The sequence below is a fragment of the Dicentrarchus labrax genome, unplaced genomic scaffold (assembly GCF_905237075.1).
Source record: "Dicentrarchus labrax unplaced genomic scaffold, dlabrax2021, whole genome shotgun sequence".
In the NCBI taxonomy this organism is placed as follows: Eukaryota; Metazoa; Chordata; class Actinopteri; family Moronidae; genus Dicentrarchus; species Dicentrarchus labrax.
In genome coordinates this window covers 5274302-5291638 of record NW_026136714.1, presented here as the reverse complement: position 1 = coordinate 5291638, position 17337 = coordinate 5274302, and the positions used below count along the sequence as shown (strand labels likewise).

Here is a 17337-nt window from a genome sequence, read left to right as displayed (position 1 = left end):
GGAAGGCATAAACCTGTTTGGTTGCATTTTATGTGGACTTTTAGAGCCTTGATGCCACCAGGTGGCATAATCCATCTACTACAGTGACAATTGTAACAAGTTGGATTAATGTGTTAAGTGTGCCACAGTAATGAAAGAACGATTCAGATCTTTTACAACTGAAATTCCCACATTCATATTCATATTTTCTCAAATAGAAGGCTATCAGCAAATTGTAATTAAAGTATTGAAATTCTGCAGGATAATAGGTGTTGGTATAACATTAGTGATATATTAAGATATATTATGTTATAGCATTAATGATTACTGTGGGTTAATGTGTAAGCAGAATTTTAGAATTGTGCAGTTGGTAAAAGTGGAGCTAATTTTATCTACTTTACACACTGTTGGGTAGATTATTATATAACAATGCATTTTATTGGTTAGGATTTTTATGTAAAGTGTACATCTGTAAAGTAATAATACCTGTTGTTATATGTCCATCTAAAGTGTAGAATAAGCATGAAGTAGCACAAACTGGACAGTAAACAAACTGGAAATAATCAAGTACAAGTACCCTGGGGCACCCATATCACTCACCTGGTAGAGCTGGCTGGGTGTCATCTCCTCTCTCTCCCCCCTGCCCTGTCACTCTTCAGCTGTCACTGTCAGTTAAAGGCAATAAAGTAAAAGTGTCTTTATTCAGTGCACTTGAGTAATTTCACCAATAGTGCCATAAATATGCTCAAATTCATAGGTACCATACTTTGTACATATTTCCTATCAAAAACTATCAAATGCAGTAGAATTTACATGGTAGGACAGCCACAATTACCTGGATTTCCTGCCATTAGGTATAGTGACATGGCTACCTGATCTAATGCTTCCAAAAAAAAAAGCAATAGATAAGATAGATAGATAAGTTAAACATGAGACGACCTGTCACCTTTATCGTATTTCCATCTCATCTTTTCATCCAAGCAAGGACTCAAAGAGTACAGGTCACATTTTTACCTGATTTTATTTTGAAAAATGCCGGACCGGAAATACTATGCTATTCTTGGTAGCTACGTAATGCTAGCTCATTCTGTTGCCTGCATCTTCCTCCCTTGATCAAACACTGACAAACACGAGAAGCTGCACTGCCCAGGCTCACAATAAGTCTGTAGTCTTGCTTCTGTACATCGTTTAAGTAATGTAGAATGGCGTCGGGGTTTGGGAAGATTGTCGTCGGCACTTATGTGGAGATAAAGCGCAGTGATGGTAAGTTTCGCCCTGTCTATTCTTTTCGCCGCCGCACTGTCCAAGTTGTTTGGTGATCTTTGTCGCTGCTGTTGAATACACCAACCCCTTGTTCCACGTTAGCTGCACGACAGCGTTAATATTAGCTGTCAGGGAGTGCCTCAAACACGGCCAAAGCCTTTTGAATGAGCCGTCCACCTTTTGTTAGCCCTCCAGGAGACAGTCGGCCGTCAACTGTTTTTAATTCATCGTTTGGTAACACCCGATGCTTTCAGCTGAAAATGACTCAAAGCTAGAACAACACTAACACCGCTGCCATTGTGTAACGCGGGTTAAATGATTCAAGCAAGGCTTATTCAAATGTAACACTTAGCCAAGCTGGCTAAAATGCTAACCGAGCTAACGCTAGTTCGATAGGGAGCCACGTTAGCTTGTGATTAGCTAAGGCCAGCGTTAGCTAATGCTACCGGCTTCATTATAACAGTGAATGCTGCCGTGAAACCAAAACCATGATCCATGTTGCTTATCGTGCTCTTTGCTTTGCATTTTAACGCCATCTGTAGCTACTTCATTTATTCGTTATTAGCCAAATGTTCATTGAGCTAACTGAACCAGCGTTGGTTGTTATGGAAACGCTGTAATTGTTTAAAATCAAGATTGTTTTTTTTTTTTTTACATCAACACAAGACAGGGATATACATAGATGTCCCAATGCTATAGGAACTGCATTGGTGTTGGAGGTAGTTTGATGAGATCTCCTCTCATAACGAGGAAATCTAATTTGAGGTGAAACAAATGTACGTAAATGCTTTGCCAAAATAAAGTGAGCATGAAGACAAACAAACGGTAGTGTTTGACTACCTGTGTGGTTTTAACAGAAGTACCGGTACTGCATATTGTATAGTGCCATGAGGAAGAGGCTGGGATTACAATACACTCACTTCACTTCTTTTTTAAGGGAGTACACCACTGACAGAGAAAGGGAGAGGCTTGTTGTATGACTCTTCTCCATGTGAATGTCAGCTTTATTCAGTTTTCCCTGTGTAGTTGTGGAGCGCTGCTTTAGGGCCAGGCAGCCAGGCACAACTGAAAAGTTTGTGTCATTCCTGCTGGCTTGTTCCAGGATTGGGTTACACCCACTGATAATGTTTTGCAGTAAAGCCTTAAACAACAAATACTCTTGTTAAAGGAAGTCCCAAAAAAAACCCCCCATCAAAGGTAGGGGCCAGGGTGTGTTTTTAACTGCTCTGTCTTCTTCTAATGTCTTCAACTCCATCAGCATTTCATTATACTGTTCTCAAATGTGATGCAAACACTTTGCAGACGCAGTTCTGTTTGCCCATTTCCCTGCTGGTTGTTGTTGCATCCAGAGGAGGGATTGCCCTCTCTCTAGGGGGTTGGTGGCGGGGCAGGGGCAGGTTCAGATTCAAGCCAGATTCAGGCCATTAGCCACCACCCCATCTGTTGCAGCCAGCTCCCTCGATTCTGCCAGGACTCTCCCGCTCCCTCTGTGTCCCCCCCCCTTCACAGTCAATCCTGATGAGAGCAAAATCTCATAGAGAATTATTTAGTGCTATTCAGTAGATGATCTGAAGTTATGACTTACTTTAGCATCCTTTTCTCAGCTCTATGGGTTGTATGTTGTTAATAGATTCCTTGTTTAATGGTTGATATTATCTGTTGTTATTTGGCATTCATGTTTGTGTGAACTATTGGGCTGTCTTTCAAAGCAGAGCACTTAAAGACATAGACCACCTACCAGCTTAGTGATTTAATATGGGCTGCATCATTTGTTTTTCAGTCTGTGTTGATACAGTTTCATCAATGGGTGCCTTTGGTTTTTTTTTTTTTTTAGTGAAACTGATGCTTCTAAGGCTTTGTTTGTTCCTCAGGCTTTGTAGAGCTTGAATCACCCCCTCTTAAGCCCCTCCAACTTATGGGAGGTGTCAGCATATCCATCCAGCCTGGTTTTAGTATAAAAGTGGGACACACAGTGGACAGTGAACTCAGTTTGTTACAGAAAATCAACATAACAACTGCTGTAAGACGAGCTATTATGTGACTTAGCATTTTTAGCTCGTATAGGTATAGGTATTGGAATAGAGTGTGTGTGAAAGTGAGGAAAAGATTGGCAGGCCGATACACTTGACTTATTTCTGGATGGAAATGAAATGTTGCCTTCATCAGGAAGATGCGTAGGGATTTTGTAGGCATACAATGTCTGCCAGAGGACAGATGCTGTGCCCTTGCACCTATCTGAGGGCTTTTAACTTATGCTGGAACAGTGAATTATTTATGATGACATTATTAGTTGCTTGACAGGAAGGTAATCAAATTTCATCATTGTCAGTTATCAATTACAAACACCAAATATTAGTTTTAGTTTTATGTATTACTTATAATTAGCTATAGCTGTGTTTTTTTTTTCAATCATGGACTGAATGATTTGTAGAAAAATTATTGGTTGTTTAATCAATAATAAAAAATAATCTTCAGTTTCACCCATGTCACATTATGACACCCTGCCTTATCTGGGTGTGGAGGAGGAAAGTTCTTACTGTAAAGAAAACCCTGTTGGTGATGAGTGGAGTTTGATTTTGTGTCCCTATAGTAGAGCTTTTCCTTTGGCACTTTTGGCCACGCCGAATCAAACCATGCCACGCTGATTTGCAATTTCTATTATCAGCTTAAATGTGCCGACATGTGCCAAGCCACGCCCGAGATGGACCTTCTCTGGAGTAGGGCCAAAGTGTGCCCGACATGCCTGTTGGGTGTCGGCTATGTCTCTAGGCCTCTGGCTGCAACAGGTTAGATGGGCCCCCCTACATGCCCATTGATGTATATGTTGCTGGGCTTGACTGCACCATTGATAACTGTACATTTTAATACGCAGAGACCTTGCTTATAATGTCCTTTCATGGGAAGTTGCTCTTCTTGTTTATGAAAATATTGTATTTTATCCACATATTCTCTTAATTTGGGTTTTTGGTTTGATATCTGCCTGGATGTCGACCTCTGATAGCATTCACACTCATTTTCTGTGTCACTGTGTCAAGACACACTGTTTTATGTCAACAGTAGAAGTGTGCTGAAGAAGTGCTGTCAACATACGGTAATTATGCCGCTGTGTGCTTGTTGATACAACAAACATCTTACCAAGTCAGCAGAATTGGGGAGAAACGGATCACTTTATGTAACATTTATTTTGGTCAAGCTTGTTTACTGTTGTAATTTGATTGCTATGTCCTCTTGTGTGATTCCCATTGGAAAAGGCAAAACTAAAATGTTTGTACTTCTGGTGTGAAAGTGCTTCAAATGGTATATTTTTGATGAACTTTGAAGCTTCACTGAATGTTGTCAGTCACATGAGTGGCGTGGAGGAAGTTGTTGCACCGCTCTCCAGTTACTTATGCGGCGTGTTGTTGAATTGAGTCATATTTGTTTGAACCCACAGGATGGCTGTGGTCTCAAACGCCACATTTAGTTTTTGTTTCTTTTCTATTTATATTACCAGCCAAAAGCTATTAGCACAGAAAAGCAGCAGTGATTTGGAGGGTCTTGCCTGACCCGCTGTTGTCTCCATAAATCCGGAGTCCTGCAGTCACTATTGCAGCATAGCGTGCTCTCAACGCTCCCCTTAAATCGTCTTTGCTGTTGCCAAGGATTTTTGGTAACCTACCATGTCATAGTTCAGCAGTGGATTATTTGTACTCATATTCATGCCTGGCTGTCTTTCCTCAGTGCAGACCTTGCAGATGGTGTCACAGTGCTGTACACTAAAGTGCTGTACACTAAAGAGAGTTGCATGCACAGTCAGATAGGTGACAAATTAAAAGACAACCCTGAATAAATGAGTGGATAAACATTACAAATGTAGATGTCTTCATACAGGACACGAGGGATGACTGAATAGTTTAAATATGAAACTGTCCCGTGGCAGCCCAACAACTTTATTATTTGACCCATTTGTGTTGAGAATGGTGTTGATTGTTGTGTTGAACATTTTTATAGCTTTTAAACAAGTTATGCCTGTTTAAGTAGATAGGCTTGAAAGGCTGCAGGGAGAATTATGTTCTTTTGTGCTCTTAAAGCTGTCCCATTGAGCTTTTGTCAACCATATTGTAACGCCGTGGCTTATTTGTGCAGCCTAGATATAGTAAATAAATATACCCAACTTTTCCATTAAACTAAAATATTCTTTAAAAAATGTTTGAGCTCTGGATTATCAACCAATAACACAGACATTCATAAGGACCCTCCTAAACCAGAGGTTCCTGATTTTCAGAGTGCTCAAAGGGCTTTCCCCCAACTTTAGACATGCAAGACACTAGATTTTCTTGTTTTCCTTTTTACCTTTATAAAACCACTGTAAGGTAAATCCGTGAAATGTTAAGAACACTAAAAGCATCTTTGCTTGCTACTAGCTCCCTGTGAGTCTCTGAATAATTGATACAGGAACACGGTGTTTCCCTGGATTGTGCTTGGAATTTACAGCGTATAGTCAGATCCACATAGACAAAGATGGGAGGGCACAGCAGGCTCTTTACAGCTGGTATTATCACGCTGCAGACAAAAAGGCGGAAAGAAGCAAACAGGCTAGCAGCAGCTGTGCCTGTCTCTATTATCAGTGATTCTCTCCGAACAGGTCATTACCAAACCTTATACTCAGTTCTTACTAAGATTAGCCTCAGTGCATTGCCTTGCTTTCCTTTAAAACTTAAGGGACCCATTTGTGTCCTGATGTTTTGAGGTGTTGTTGAATCAAAAAAGGGCACAGACATGATTTAGTTAACTAAGGCATCATTCAACACTGTGCTGTGTACTGTATCTTTTAGTATTTTAGTATAGAGCCAGATGATATGATTGAAATCCTGATCACAATATTAATACAGATATTCTAGACAATAGACATTTGTAAAATGACAATATAAAGTAACTGTCACTGTGAAATGATTGCACTGAGAGCTGATGAACAATAATATTGAATCACCACCCTGTCTTTTTAGATAAACCGCACAGCCAAAGTATAAGAAAAGAACGCTACACAGATCTCGACTGACAGTGACACTGCAGCTTGAAATATGATCCCAGCAAACCGGCGTGTATTGACAAAACATTAAATACAGTAAATGGATTGTACTTATAAAAGCGCCTTTCTAGTCTTTCAACCCCTCAAAGCACTTTACACTATATGTCACATTCATACAGCGATGGCAAAGGCAATCACAGAACTAACTCATTCATACAACAATGCACAGCGCTGGGGGGGTTCAGTATCTAGCTCAAGGACACATGCAGCCGGAGGAGTCAGGGGTTGATCAGTCAACCTTCTGATTAGTGGACAACCCGCTCTACCTCCTGAGCCACACAAACATACAATTCTTCTCAAGTTTTTCCAACCTTGCTTTATTTCCAAATAGGAAACCGTTTGTATTTAGCAGCACTGAGCACAGATCTGATCAGGCTGTAGTAATTTACTGTGCTAAATACATTATCTTGCTAATATGCAAACTACGGTATTAGTGAAATCCATTTTATGTTAACGTGTGTGTGTGTGTGTGTGTGTGTGTGTGTGTGTGTGTGTGTGTGTGTGTGTGTGTGTGTGTGTGTGTACATTTGTATATTGATATATATTTAATTATCCTCAATTATCTCTCTGTCATTATTAAAACATGAGGTGGTTAATGGCACATGGTGCAGGGCTACCACTCTACTTATAAGCGATTCAAATATTGCTAGGAGTTTGGGCCTTTGTAAGGACTTCGATTTTGAATGTAAGCCTGCCTGTCTGATGTTTGCTTCTCTATGATTCTTTCACAGGACGTATACACCAGGCAATGGTGACCTCACTGAATGAGGACAACGAGAGTGTCACAGTGGAGTGGATAGAAAATGGAGACACAAAAGGGAAAGAGGTAAACCACAATTTATTACCACTCAAAGCAGCAGTGGCGGTAGCATGTGCTTCTATTTTCCACCGAAATTATTATGCTATTATCCAAAGACATTCAGACCATCCATCCTGCATGTATTACAGTCCCACCGAACATCATCTGCTGTACACTGATGGGCCTGAACTAACATGGCCTGTAACTCATATGTCACACACAGTCTATACTTAACAATATAACCCACTTCTCAACAATGAAGCCTCATGTAAATGTAAAAAGGAGCAGTTCGCTGAATAATGGTATTTGCATTACATGATATTTCAGTTATATCAGTAATTTGGATAGTGAAATTGATATCTTGTAAAAATCTGTTTTCGTCCATCATCAGAAGCTCCTCTATCTCCTTCTCTCTCTTTTGTCACTTTCTCAGTTTCTCTGGCTAACATTTGATATTGCTGATATATCAGTATTTGGACTACCAAATCCTGAATGCAAAAATCACATAACCACACTGTGATCTATCTTTTTTGGTATCAAAGACTTAGTGGTCTTGAAAGTATCTGTACTGAGATGATCCAAATCTGCATGTGCACATAAATCACCCACCTGCCACCCATCACCCCCTCGAAGGAATTACTTTCTCAGTTTCAGAGACCCACACCCGCTTGAGGTTTCCCTGACAGGGGGACAACTCTCCAGCAGAAATAGAGGTTTTATCAGGAGGTTGGCTGTTTAACTCCAGTGAAGTCACGCTGCTGTGCCTCATGCGTAAATAAATGGAGGGAAATTTCACCCTAATTCACCCCGCGCAACCCAACCGCTATTAATCAGAATGTTTATGAGCTACTTATGTAAGCATAATTTTTAGTTTCTGGGCTTTTGGGGAATATCATTCAAGTCAAAGTCCAAGTGAAGTCTGAAATTATTGATGTCAAAGTCAAGATGCAAGTATTTTATTTTGTCAAGTCAACATTAATATCATTAGATTGTGATTCAAGTCAATATCTGAATGACTGAAGTCCAAGCCTCTACTAGGGTCTGTCTCTGGTAGTAGCTGTACTATGTTATAGAATTGACTTGCAGCACCTAAAAAACTTGTTTATCCAACATTTCCATGTTTTACGGCATTGAATCTGGTGGATGTAAGTTTCAGGTTGCTCAGCTTTTTTCAGATTGGCCGAGAGTATTTTATTTTATTGTTAATTACAATAACACATGAAGTGTGATGAATACATGAATAGAATGTGTTCTTACACAGTCTGATTCGAAACATTGGTTAATCAACACATACGTGTAATCAGTTGGTATTTAATACTCCTCTGTTTCTGTACAGATTGACTTGGAGAGTATTTTTGCACTTAACCCAGACGTGGCTCCAGATGAGGAAATTGCCCCTAGTCCAGAGACCCCACCCCCACCTACGCCCACATGTGTGAAGGTCAACAAAATAGCAAAGGTGAGTGTGCTTCCGTCTGTGGAAACAACTGCAACAAATCAGTGTGATGTGATTTGGATTGTTTTTTTCCTCTTTTGATTCTCTCCCTCCATTTTACAACCTTCGTTCTCATTATAGCCAGAGTGAATCTAAACTGCTTGCTCAGGTAGTTGTGGCTGCAGTTTGCTGCACCTTAATATAGAAACTGAATCCCTCCAGATAACCAAGTAATTGGTCCTGTTCAGTACACTGTGTATGGTGCACAGTTGATTAGATCTATCTATCTATCTATGGAGTTACAGCCTTTTGGGTGTATAGGTCTATCGTCATTTCTTTTTAAAAGACACTTAAGATGCATGCACTGGCAGTGTAATCACAAACACTGGTGTTAATAAAGGAGGCCTCTTTACTCAGCACTAATCTGATTCTCAGGCTTTGTCTATTTCTGTATCTCTACATAACAGAGGTGGCAGGCGGAAGAAAACTGAATGGGGAGAAAAAGGGATGCGTTTCTTTTTTCAGGGCTTGAGCAGCTCTGGAATATATTTAAAGTGAACTTAGGAACTACTTAACCCTTGTTATTTTATCCTAGAATATCTTACTGAAGCTTGTTTTTTCTTGTAGAACCGTCGGACGATAGCACCTACTAAGAATGACACTCCGTCCAGGGATAACAGAGGTTTGTTTCACAAAGTTCTCACTGAATTATAAACTCTCTAGGTCTATTAGTATACTGATGCAAAATCATCCGGGACCAATATTATCAGATTATTCTGGCCTCCGATAAGTATTCCATTACTATATCTCACACTTGTTATGTCAGTCTTTTATATACACTATTTAGTTTCCAGTTTATCGAGTACATCGAGGTAAAACTAACGCAGTCTGATACACCACTCCTGCAATAAATTTTGTATTGCCTTTTGAGAGAGGTGTTTCTGTTATTTAGCCTGCCCTCATTGATATAAATGGTTTGGACAAAATGACAAACAGAGCTTCATTTTGGGTAAAAGTCACCCGTGGTCAAACTGTTTAAAATTTTAAGTTAGGTAAATTGAATTTTAAAACTGCCAGTTCAGATTTAATACCAAGCTCAAAAGTGGTGTGTTAGTAGCATGCAAGTCAAAAGGTCTCTTCCTTTATCATTAATCATTTCTTAATTCATATTTGTGGTTTTCTGTTTGTAGTGATTCCGACCCGGGCCAGACCCGCACAACCTCAGCAACCAGAGCCTGCACCACCACCTCCATCCCAACAGTCTGCACAGCTCACTCAAGCTCAGACACAACAGCAACTGCAGAATGGTAACAGGATCAAAACAAGAATGTGTTCTTTAAGTTCCCCAAGGTGTGATCTCTCTCAGGAAAGTAGGGAGACACTTGACCTAAAGTGTTCTAACTCACCAGGGGTGTAAATGCAAAATACAGATATAGTGTGCTGTCAAATGAAGAATGCTATCACATGTTTAACATTTACAGTTTTTGTGATCCTTAAATTTAGGCCATCTGCAGAAAACAGATATTATCTTGAGTTTTTAATTTCTCGTGTTTTTGTTGACCACATGTTTATCACAGAATCCTCACATCACCTGATATCCAGAAAGGAGTTTGGACAGCTTTGTATGTATCATCTGCATGTTTCCCCCTGCCCTCAATGCTTTTTGGTGATTCTAATAGAGTTCCCAATAGAAACTGAGAGTAAATGAGAAGACTGTACACCCAAAATGTCTGTTAGTCAGATACTATTTAGGGCTGTGGTGTGGTGGTGAAGTAGCACAGATGCAATCCATCCAGCAGACAGGCTTTTCTGGGTATTAGACAGAGAGTAAAAAAAACAAAACATTTGTGCTGCTGTTGGACTGTGCTGTCTATTCCCTGTCTGATTTCTGCTGAGTCACACACGTGGAAAATCCTGTGGCACTGTGTGTTACTCCTCAAGGCTCAGATGGCAACAATGACCTTTTTCTTTACCCTCCATTCCTTCCAAGTGCTCTCTGTCATTTGAAGAGCTAAGAGGAAAAGAAGGGGAATACTTAGTGTCCCCCATCCTCACCCCTTAGCTCCCCCACAGAGAGTCTGGAAGACCTACAAGTATTGGCGGTTCTGCAAACCTCTTACACTGCCTTGTCCTGGTGCTGACCCAGCTCATCTTCTCCTCCCAGATTAGAGCAGATTATTAATCCCTCTGCTCTGATAGTCTGGGTTCTCAGGGACTAGAGCCAGCAGGAGGCCAGGACTGTATTACAGGCTTCAGCCAGGCTTTGCGGTGGGAAGCTGGGGGTGTAGCGGCAAGCCAAGGCTAATCAGATAACACTGGTTTTTATGAACTCTGCAAGGACTCAGAAATATCTTTCACTCACCCGTTTGCTAACTTGTGTTCTCTTACTATGATTACTAATGTGCTGTTGTGATTGACCAGAAACAAGACTAATCCGTGGGTGTGCTGTGCTGGGAGATTTGGAACAACCTTGTTGATTGCTGGTTGACTGAAACAAATTTCTAATCATACTCAATTAAAAACACCTAGTTAAAATATAAGTTATTACAGTGATACAAGAAGCAAGTCTAGTTGTGTTTTAGGATGCGGATTGAATGGACAAATCAGGAGAGCAGGTTTTAAACACACTGTAAAGGCCTATTGTTGGTTATGTAGAGAAAGCAGCTAGTGTTATACTGGAGGCACTGTGTGCCAGCCACTGCATCCTGGTCTGTGCTTGCACACTATTACTGTTCTGCTTTGTTGGAAATAGCCTAAGGTCTCCCTTCTGTTTGAAAGAAGACCATGAGAAAGGAAAGACTCACTGAGAGAAAGATGCTGCTCACACCAAGGGAACAGACTGAGGAAGTAAAAGAAACAGTTTGGAAGAAGGAAGAGGCCTTTATAGAAAGAGAGGCTATTGGCATATCCCGTGAAAGGCAGTAGAGTTACTGTTTCTCTTGTCTTTATGGCAGCGAGGAGGAAGTCAAACTGCGTGAAGGAGGTGGAGAAACTGCAAGAGAAGAGAGAGAGGCGTCGGCTTCAGCAACAGGAGCTCAGGGAGAAGAGAGCTCAGGTACATCAATATTATTCACCAACAAAATATATTTATTAAATCGTGTTAATGACTTACGTGAGATGAGATTAATTCATTTTCCATCGGTGGAAAAGATGGCAACTCACGCTCTCTCTCTTTGTCGTCCTACAGGAGGTGGACACCACCATTCCTAACTATGAGATCATGTACATGATCCGAGATTTCCGAGCCAGTCTAGACTACCGGCCCCTGACCACAGCAGATCTGGTGTGTAGAGCCTGTAGCTTCCTCTTTTCTCCTGATTGTTAGATTCACATCCTCAGCAACAATATAATAAAATGTCCTCTGTTGCACTGTCCAGATTGAAGAGCACAGAATATGTGTTTGTGTAAGGAAACGTCCCCTCAACAAGAAAGGTATGGTAACATTGATTTTGTGACCAAACAGTATATTTCATATTCTATTTCAAGTGTTTTCCTTCTAAGTATTAATGTGATTGACAGTCTTTCCTCTGCTGTGTTCCAGAGTTGTCTGTGAAGGATTTGGATGTGATCACCATCCCCAGCAAGGACGTGGTGATGGTTCATGAACCTAAACAGAAAGTGGACCTCACCCGCTACCTGGAGAACCAGACCTTCCGCTTTGACTACGCCTTTGATGACAGCACCACCAATGAGATGGTTTACAGGTGTGTAACTAATTGAACAAACTAAACCGTTTCCTGCGCAAACAGTTCACAGAAGTCGCACCTCACTAGTCGATATGAGGATTATGCATTGTTTTACAGAACTGAATTAGTAACTGACATGTTTCTTGTTTGTGTACATAATGATTAGATGTTATATCTTGCTTTTGCAGAGTAGTAAATGCATGTGTTCTGTCTTATCCTGCAGGTTCACTGCCAGACCTCTAGTGGAGACTATTTTTGAGAGGGGCATGGCCACCTGCTTTGCATATGGGCAGACAGGCAGTGGAAAAACCCATGTGAGTTACCTTGAAAAAGCCAAAAGCATATCACTCACTAGGGATCAAACCTACTTGTTCCAGTTGAGAGTTTTGCTCTATTGTATTACCCTTGCATATAATTTGAAAATATCTTTTCACTTATATTGTATTGTGAAATGTTTGTGTTAAATATTTTAGACCATGGGTGGAGATTTTTCTGGGAAGAACCAAGACTGCTCGAAAGGAGTTTATGCTTTAGCTGGTAAGTCAGTGAGTAAAGGCATTCAAATAAAGTGTGTCTGGTTGGTTTGCTCCGGAGAAATCTTTATATCTCTCATCTGTTTTCATGCAGCTCGGGATGTATTTCTCATGTTGAAGAAACCCAACTACAAGAAGTTAGATCTACAAGTGTATGCAACCTTCTTTGAAATCTACAGTGGAAAGGCAAGTGATGTGTAATAATTTTTTGAGATTTTGCCTTTTACCCTAAATACAATATTAACCCACGCTGACTTTGTGTATGCTTTGTCAGGTGTTTGACCTGCTGAATCGTAAAGCTAAGCTGAGGGTGCTGGAGGACGGTAAACAGCAAGTGCAGGTTGTGGGCCTTCAGGAGAAGGAGGTCAAGTGCACAGAGGATGTCTTGAAACTCATAGAAGTGGGAAACAGCTGCAGGTATAACTGCAGGAGCTCAGTCTAATTGTTAGTGGTGCAATCCCAAGACTTTGAATCCTTATATTTGTTCAGTCACATCATAAATTTCCTCAAACAATTATGCAAATGTATCGTAATAAAATATGACATATTCCTTGTACACCATGTTTTTTTTTCTGCTACAGTTCTTTTCACCCCCTTTTGTCCTTTGCTCATCTTTATGTCTCCTTCGTCTCACTCCCAGAACATCAGGGCAGACGTCAGCCAATGCCCACTCATCTCGCAGCCACGCTGTATTCCAGATCATTCTTCGGAGGAAGGGGAAGATGCACGGCAAGTTCTCCCTCATCGACCTCGCAGGGAATGAGAGGGGGGCTGATACGTCGAGTGCCGACCGCCAGACTCGTCTGGAGGGAGCTGAGATCAACAAAAGCCTGTTGGCCCTAAAGGTTTGTGGGCAGCGATGGCAGTAGCTCGCTTTTAGACCGCCATGTATTTCCTGCTACATCAGCTGCAACTTCAGTTCATTTTTTTTGTTTGTGAACAGAACAAATACACAGTGATTACAAATGTTTTTTTTTGTTTGTTTTTTTTTAATTACCATACGATGCGTCTGCTTTTGTTTCAGGAGTGTATCAGGGCTCTTGGACGTAACAAGCCCCACACTCCATTCAGAGCCAGTAAGCTCACCCAGGTCCTGAGAGACTCCTTCATTGGGGAAAATTCACGCACATGCATGGTCAGTTCACATCTTTAATTAATATCCTGGGTCCATGTCTTCAAATCTCTTCCAGATAGTATTCATTTGAATGATCTTCTCTTTCTCTGCACAGATTGCAACAATCTCTCCTGGTATGACATCCTGCGAGAATACCCTCAACACACTACGCTACGCCAACAGGTGGGAATACATGCAGACATATTACAGTGATATGGACAATACCTTGATGCTACAGTGCCATACAATTATAGCTCTATTAATTCCTCTATAATTCCCAGTGGCTTGTGCATAGATTGAAATTAGCTATATCCATGTTGCTGTAAATTTCTCTGCCTACTCTCAGTAGTTCTGACTCTCTTGTATTCCTTCTCTCCTCTCTTTCTCCTGCTTTGTTTCCCTCTTCTGTCCTGCCCTCTGCTCCTCTGTGCGCTGGTGTGCCCGGTGCTGCCGTGTAGAGTGAAGGAGTTTGGGATTAGTCCATCGGACATCCCCTTCTCCCAGGGCGGTCAGGGGAGTCGCTCTGACCACTCTCCCACCAATACCTTTGACTTCGATGACTTTGCTGCTACCTCTCCCAGCAGGTCAAGCACTCCCCCAAACCACACTAATGCACACATACACGAAACACACAAAGTGCATGCGCTCCCTGTAGACATTTACCACATTATAGTATACATCCATGAACCCATTTTAGCAACTTTCACTCACTTTATCAGCTGTTCATGGTGGAAAACCTCCACTGTCATCTTATGCTTCCTTTTTTTCCTCCTATTTTTCATCTGCATGACGTGACATGTTTCATCCTGCTCCCCTGCTTCAGCTTGTGCTCTCACTTTTATCTTTGGCTAAGCTGTGGTTATAACCTTTTTGTTTGCTGACTCCTGAAGAACAATACAGCCGTCTCTCCATATTGGGTGTGTCTTTTTATTTGTCCTGTGTGACACCATCAGTGGTAAGCCCTTGTTGTCGGGGACAACTGTGAAAGCTGGGTGTTACAAGTCAGAGAGAATACATGGCAGAAGTGTCAGCTGATGTCCATGAAGCTTTTCGGTAAAACAATCCGGGATGAGCTTTTGTTTGGGCTAACTCTGAGCATGTAATCCCTCTCATAGTCCTAATTAATCAGCGCAGTGCCAGCAGGTCGGGTACACTGCAGTAAAACCTCATCAGCTATGAGAGGCCTCATTAAACATGAGCTCTGACCATCCGGATTCCAGCCCTTAGCGTTATAAATTCCTATGGGTGGTATGTATTGGATTGGATTACATGATATTATACAGGTGAACCGGACTAACTGTAATAAGTATCATCAGAATAAACAGAAGAATTATTTAAGGGTTCAAACAGCCAACAGTCATCTTTCCTCATGCATGATGTCCCTGCTGTCATAATACCACCACCCTGTGTTATTTGTGAACGCTGTTGACCCCACAGTTACCATCATCATACCCCGAATCAAACAGCCGCCGTGTTCAGAGTGGGGCTCTACTGTGAAGCAATTGGTCCTGACCAGCTCAGTGTGTTTCCTCTGCAGGGTGAAGGAGCTGACAGTGGACCCCAACCAAGTGATTGAGGGGGGGCGACCCAACATCAACGCTGTCAACCAGCTGGATCTTCTGGACGAGGACTGGCTGAGTATCTCGCCACAGAGAGACGACCTCAAACTGCTCTGTGAGCAGAATGTAAGTGCACATAATCTGCTCTTTTTTGTTTTAACTGAATGCATACAGCAAGCAAATTGTGGAAAATTAAGAAAATAACTAGACAGAAATGTCTGTTTTTGGCCAATCCAATAAATTAGGTACCTGTCACTTATTTTGGTATAGACAATTTCAGTCATAGAAAAGTTGTGTGAACAGGCTGTAAACTCAGAAATGTTTTAAAGTTTTAAGGAATCGACATTATTCATGTTCACTGTGATCCGGATTTTAGCAGTTAACCTCATAAAGGTGTTTGTCCTGTGTTCAGTTTTGGTGGCTCCTGAAGCCATGTCAACCCTGTAAATATGTTTCCCAGGAGGAGGAAGTGTCTCCCCAGCTGTTTACCTTCCATGAGGCAGTGTCTCAGTTAGTGGAGATGGAGGAGCAGGTCCTGGAGGACCACCGAGCTGTTTTCCAGGTCAGAACTCTTTCAATACTCCGGCTCATTTTTTTAAATATACACTCCACTTCCTCTCTGGCTGTGATAAACTAAATATGCACTTGTATGTGTCCTCTGCGAGCAGGAGTCTATCCGGTGGCTGGAAGATGAAAAGGTGCTGCTGGAGATGACAGAGGAGGTGGATTATGACGTGGAGTCGTACGCCACTCAACTGGAACAGATCCTTGACCAGAAGATAGAAATCCTCACTGAGCTCCGAGGTATGACTGAAGCACAGAAACACACTGTTGACACGACATCCTGCTCCAGCAAACTCCACACTTACTTTTTTATGATGTCTTTTCCTCTCCGTCCTTCCTTCAACAGACAAAGTGAAGTCATTCCGCTCTACGCTCCAGGAGGAGGAGCAAGCCAGTAAGCAGATCAATCCCAAGAGGCCACGTGCTCTTTAGACACTGGAAGCTGAAGAGGTTTAAGTGGCACATGAAGAAACCACTAGATGTTTGGCACAACTCGGGCTGTCACTAGCAGCTGTGAATAAAAAGGACTGTCTGATGTACCAACAGGCTCAAGAAATTGCATTTGTTATGATCCCTCTCCTAACAAAAACTGGCTGTTCACTCATTATGGTCTCTTTTAGAAAACTTAGGAAGGAAAATAGCTTCCTTCCCTTTTTAGTATTTTTTTCATGGAGAAGATTTAGTCTCCCCCCTCTCTGTTCTTCTTAAATTATTTTCTTTTATACTTGTTTGTACTTTCTTTGAACAGAACATTTTTGACCTGGTTTTAGAAGAGATCTTCATTGAACATGTTTTACTGCACAAAACCAGTATTTGATTTCTGGTTGCTCTGGCTGACCTGTCTGCATGTGCACTCTGTAATAGCGTATGTATGCCACTGTCCTCGGTTATTTTCATGCTTTTAGGTCCTTCATTTGGCATTGTAAAGTCATACCTCATAATACGCGGTCTCTTCTCTCTTTTCCTTCCTTCTCGGAGCTTTTACCAGTTTGGAAGAAGCCTCTAACGACATTGTGCTTCTTCCTTTTGTCTTTTTTTCCCTTGTGCCCCTGAGAGGTTTTTACATGTAGTTTTCTTCAGTTTGTGCCATGTCATTCTATGTGGCAACTGACTTAAAAACTCTTACTAAATGTAAAACATGTTTTCCACCCCTGTTTAACACTTTGTTATAAAAATGAAACTAGAAAAAACTGCTATTAATAAATGTATAGTGAAGACCACTGACCTACTATTGGTTATGTTGCTCAGTGTTTGCACCGGATGTAATGCTGGATGAAGTAAATAAAGATTCATGTGTTTCATTTGAATGGTCTTTGTGACGGTGAGTTATCCAAAAA

General features: G+C 41.3%; 1 protein-coding gene across 4 annotated transcripts; it reads left to right on the top strand.

Annotated features, from left to right (window-relative positions):
- Positions 1-1029: 1029 nt before the first annotated feature.
- kif2a (kinesin family member 2a) lies at positions 1030-17307 on the top strand. 4 transcript variants are annotated; one of them, XM_051423667.1, is made up of 22 exons: positions 1030-1242; positions 7042-7136; positions 8446-8568; positions 9172-9226; positions 9735-9851; positions 10122-10166; positions 11499-11599; positions 11732-11827; positions 11922-11976; positions 12086-12248; positions 12454-12544; positions 12704-12767; positions 12858-12949; positions 13038-13180; positions 13404-13608; positions 13788-13898; positions 13993-14060; positions 14336-14461; positions 15415-15562; positions 15897-15998; positions 16105-16240; positions 16347-17307. In XM_051423667.1, the coding sequence occupies exons 1-22, from the start codon at positions 1182-1184 to the stop codon at positions 16430-16432; spliced, it is 2283 nt and encodes a 760-aa protein (XP_051279627.1). In that variant the 5' UTR covers positions 1030-1181; the 3' UTR covers positions 16433-17307. The 4 variants fall into 4 exon arrangements, with proteins under 4 accessions (XP_051279627.1, XP_051279628.1, XP_051279630.1 ...); XM_051423668.1 differs by lacking the exon at positions 10122-10166 and having other exon boundaries at positions 1031-1242; XM_051423670.1 differs by lacking the exon at positions 14336-14461 and having other exon boundaries at positions 1032-1242.
- The last annotated feature ends 30 nt before the right edge of the window (positions 17308-17337 follow it).

What these genes read in the sequence shown, in the direction of transcription:
- kif2a (XM_051423667.1), top strand. Translation starts at nt 1,182, where the DNA reads ATGGCGTCGGGGTTTGGGAAGATTGTCGTCGGCACTTATGTGGAGATA. An exon ending in TCCGTCCAGGGATAACAGAG is followed by an intron (nt 9,227 to 9,734) that starts GTTTGTTTCACA and finishes TTCTGTTTGTAG; the next exon opens with TGATTCCGACCCGGGCCAGA. An exon ending in CAGGCAGTGGAAAAACCCAT is followed by an intron (nt 12,545 to 12,703) that starts GTGAGTTACCTT and finishes TAAATATTTTAG; the next exon opens with ACCATGGGTGGAGATTTTTC.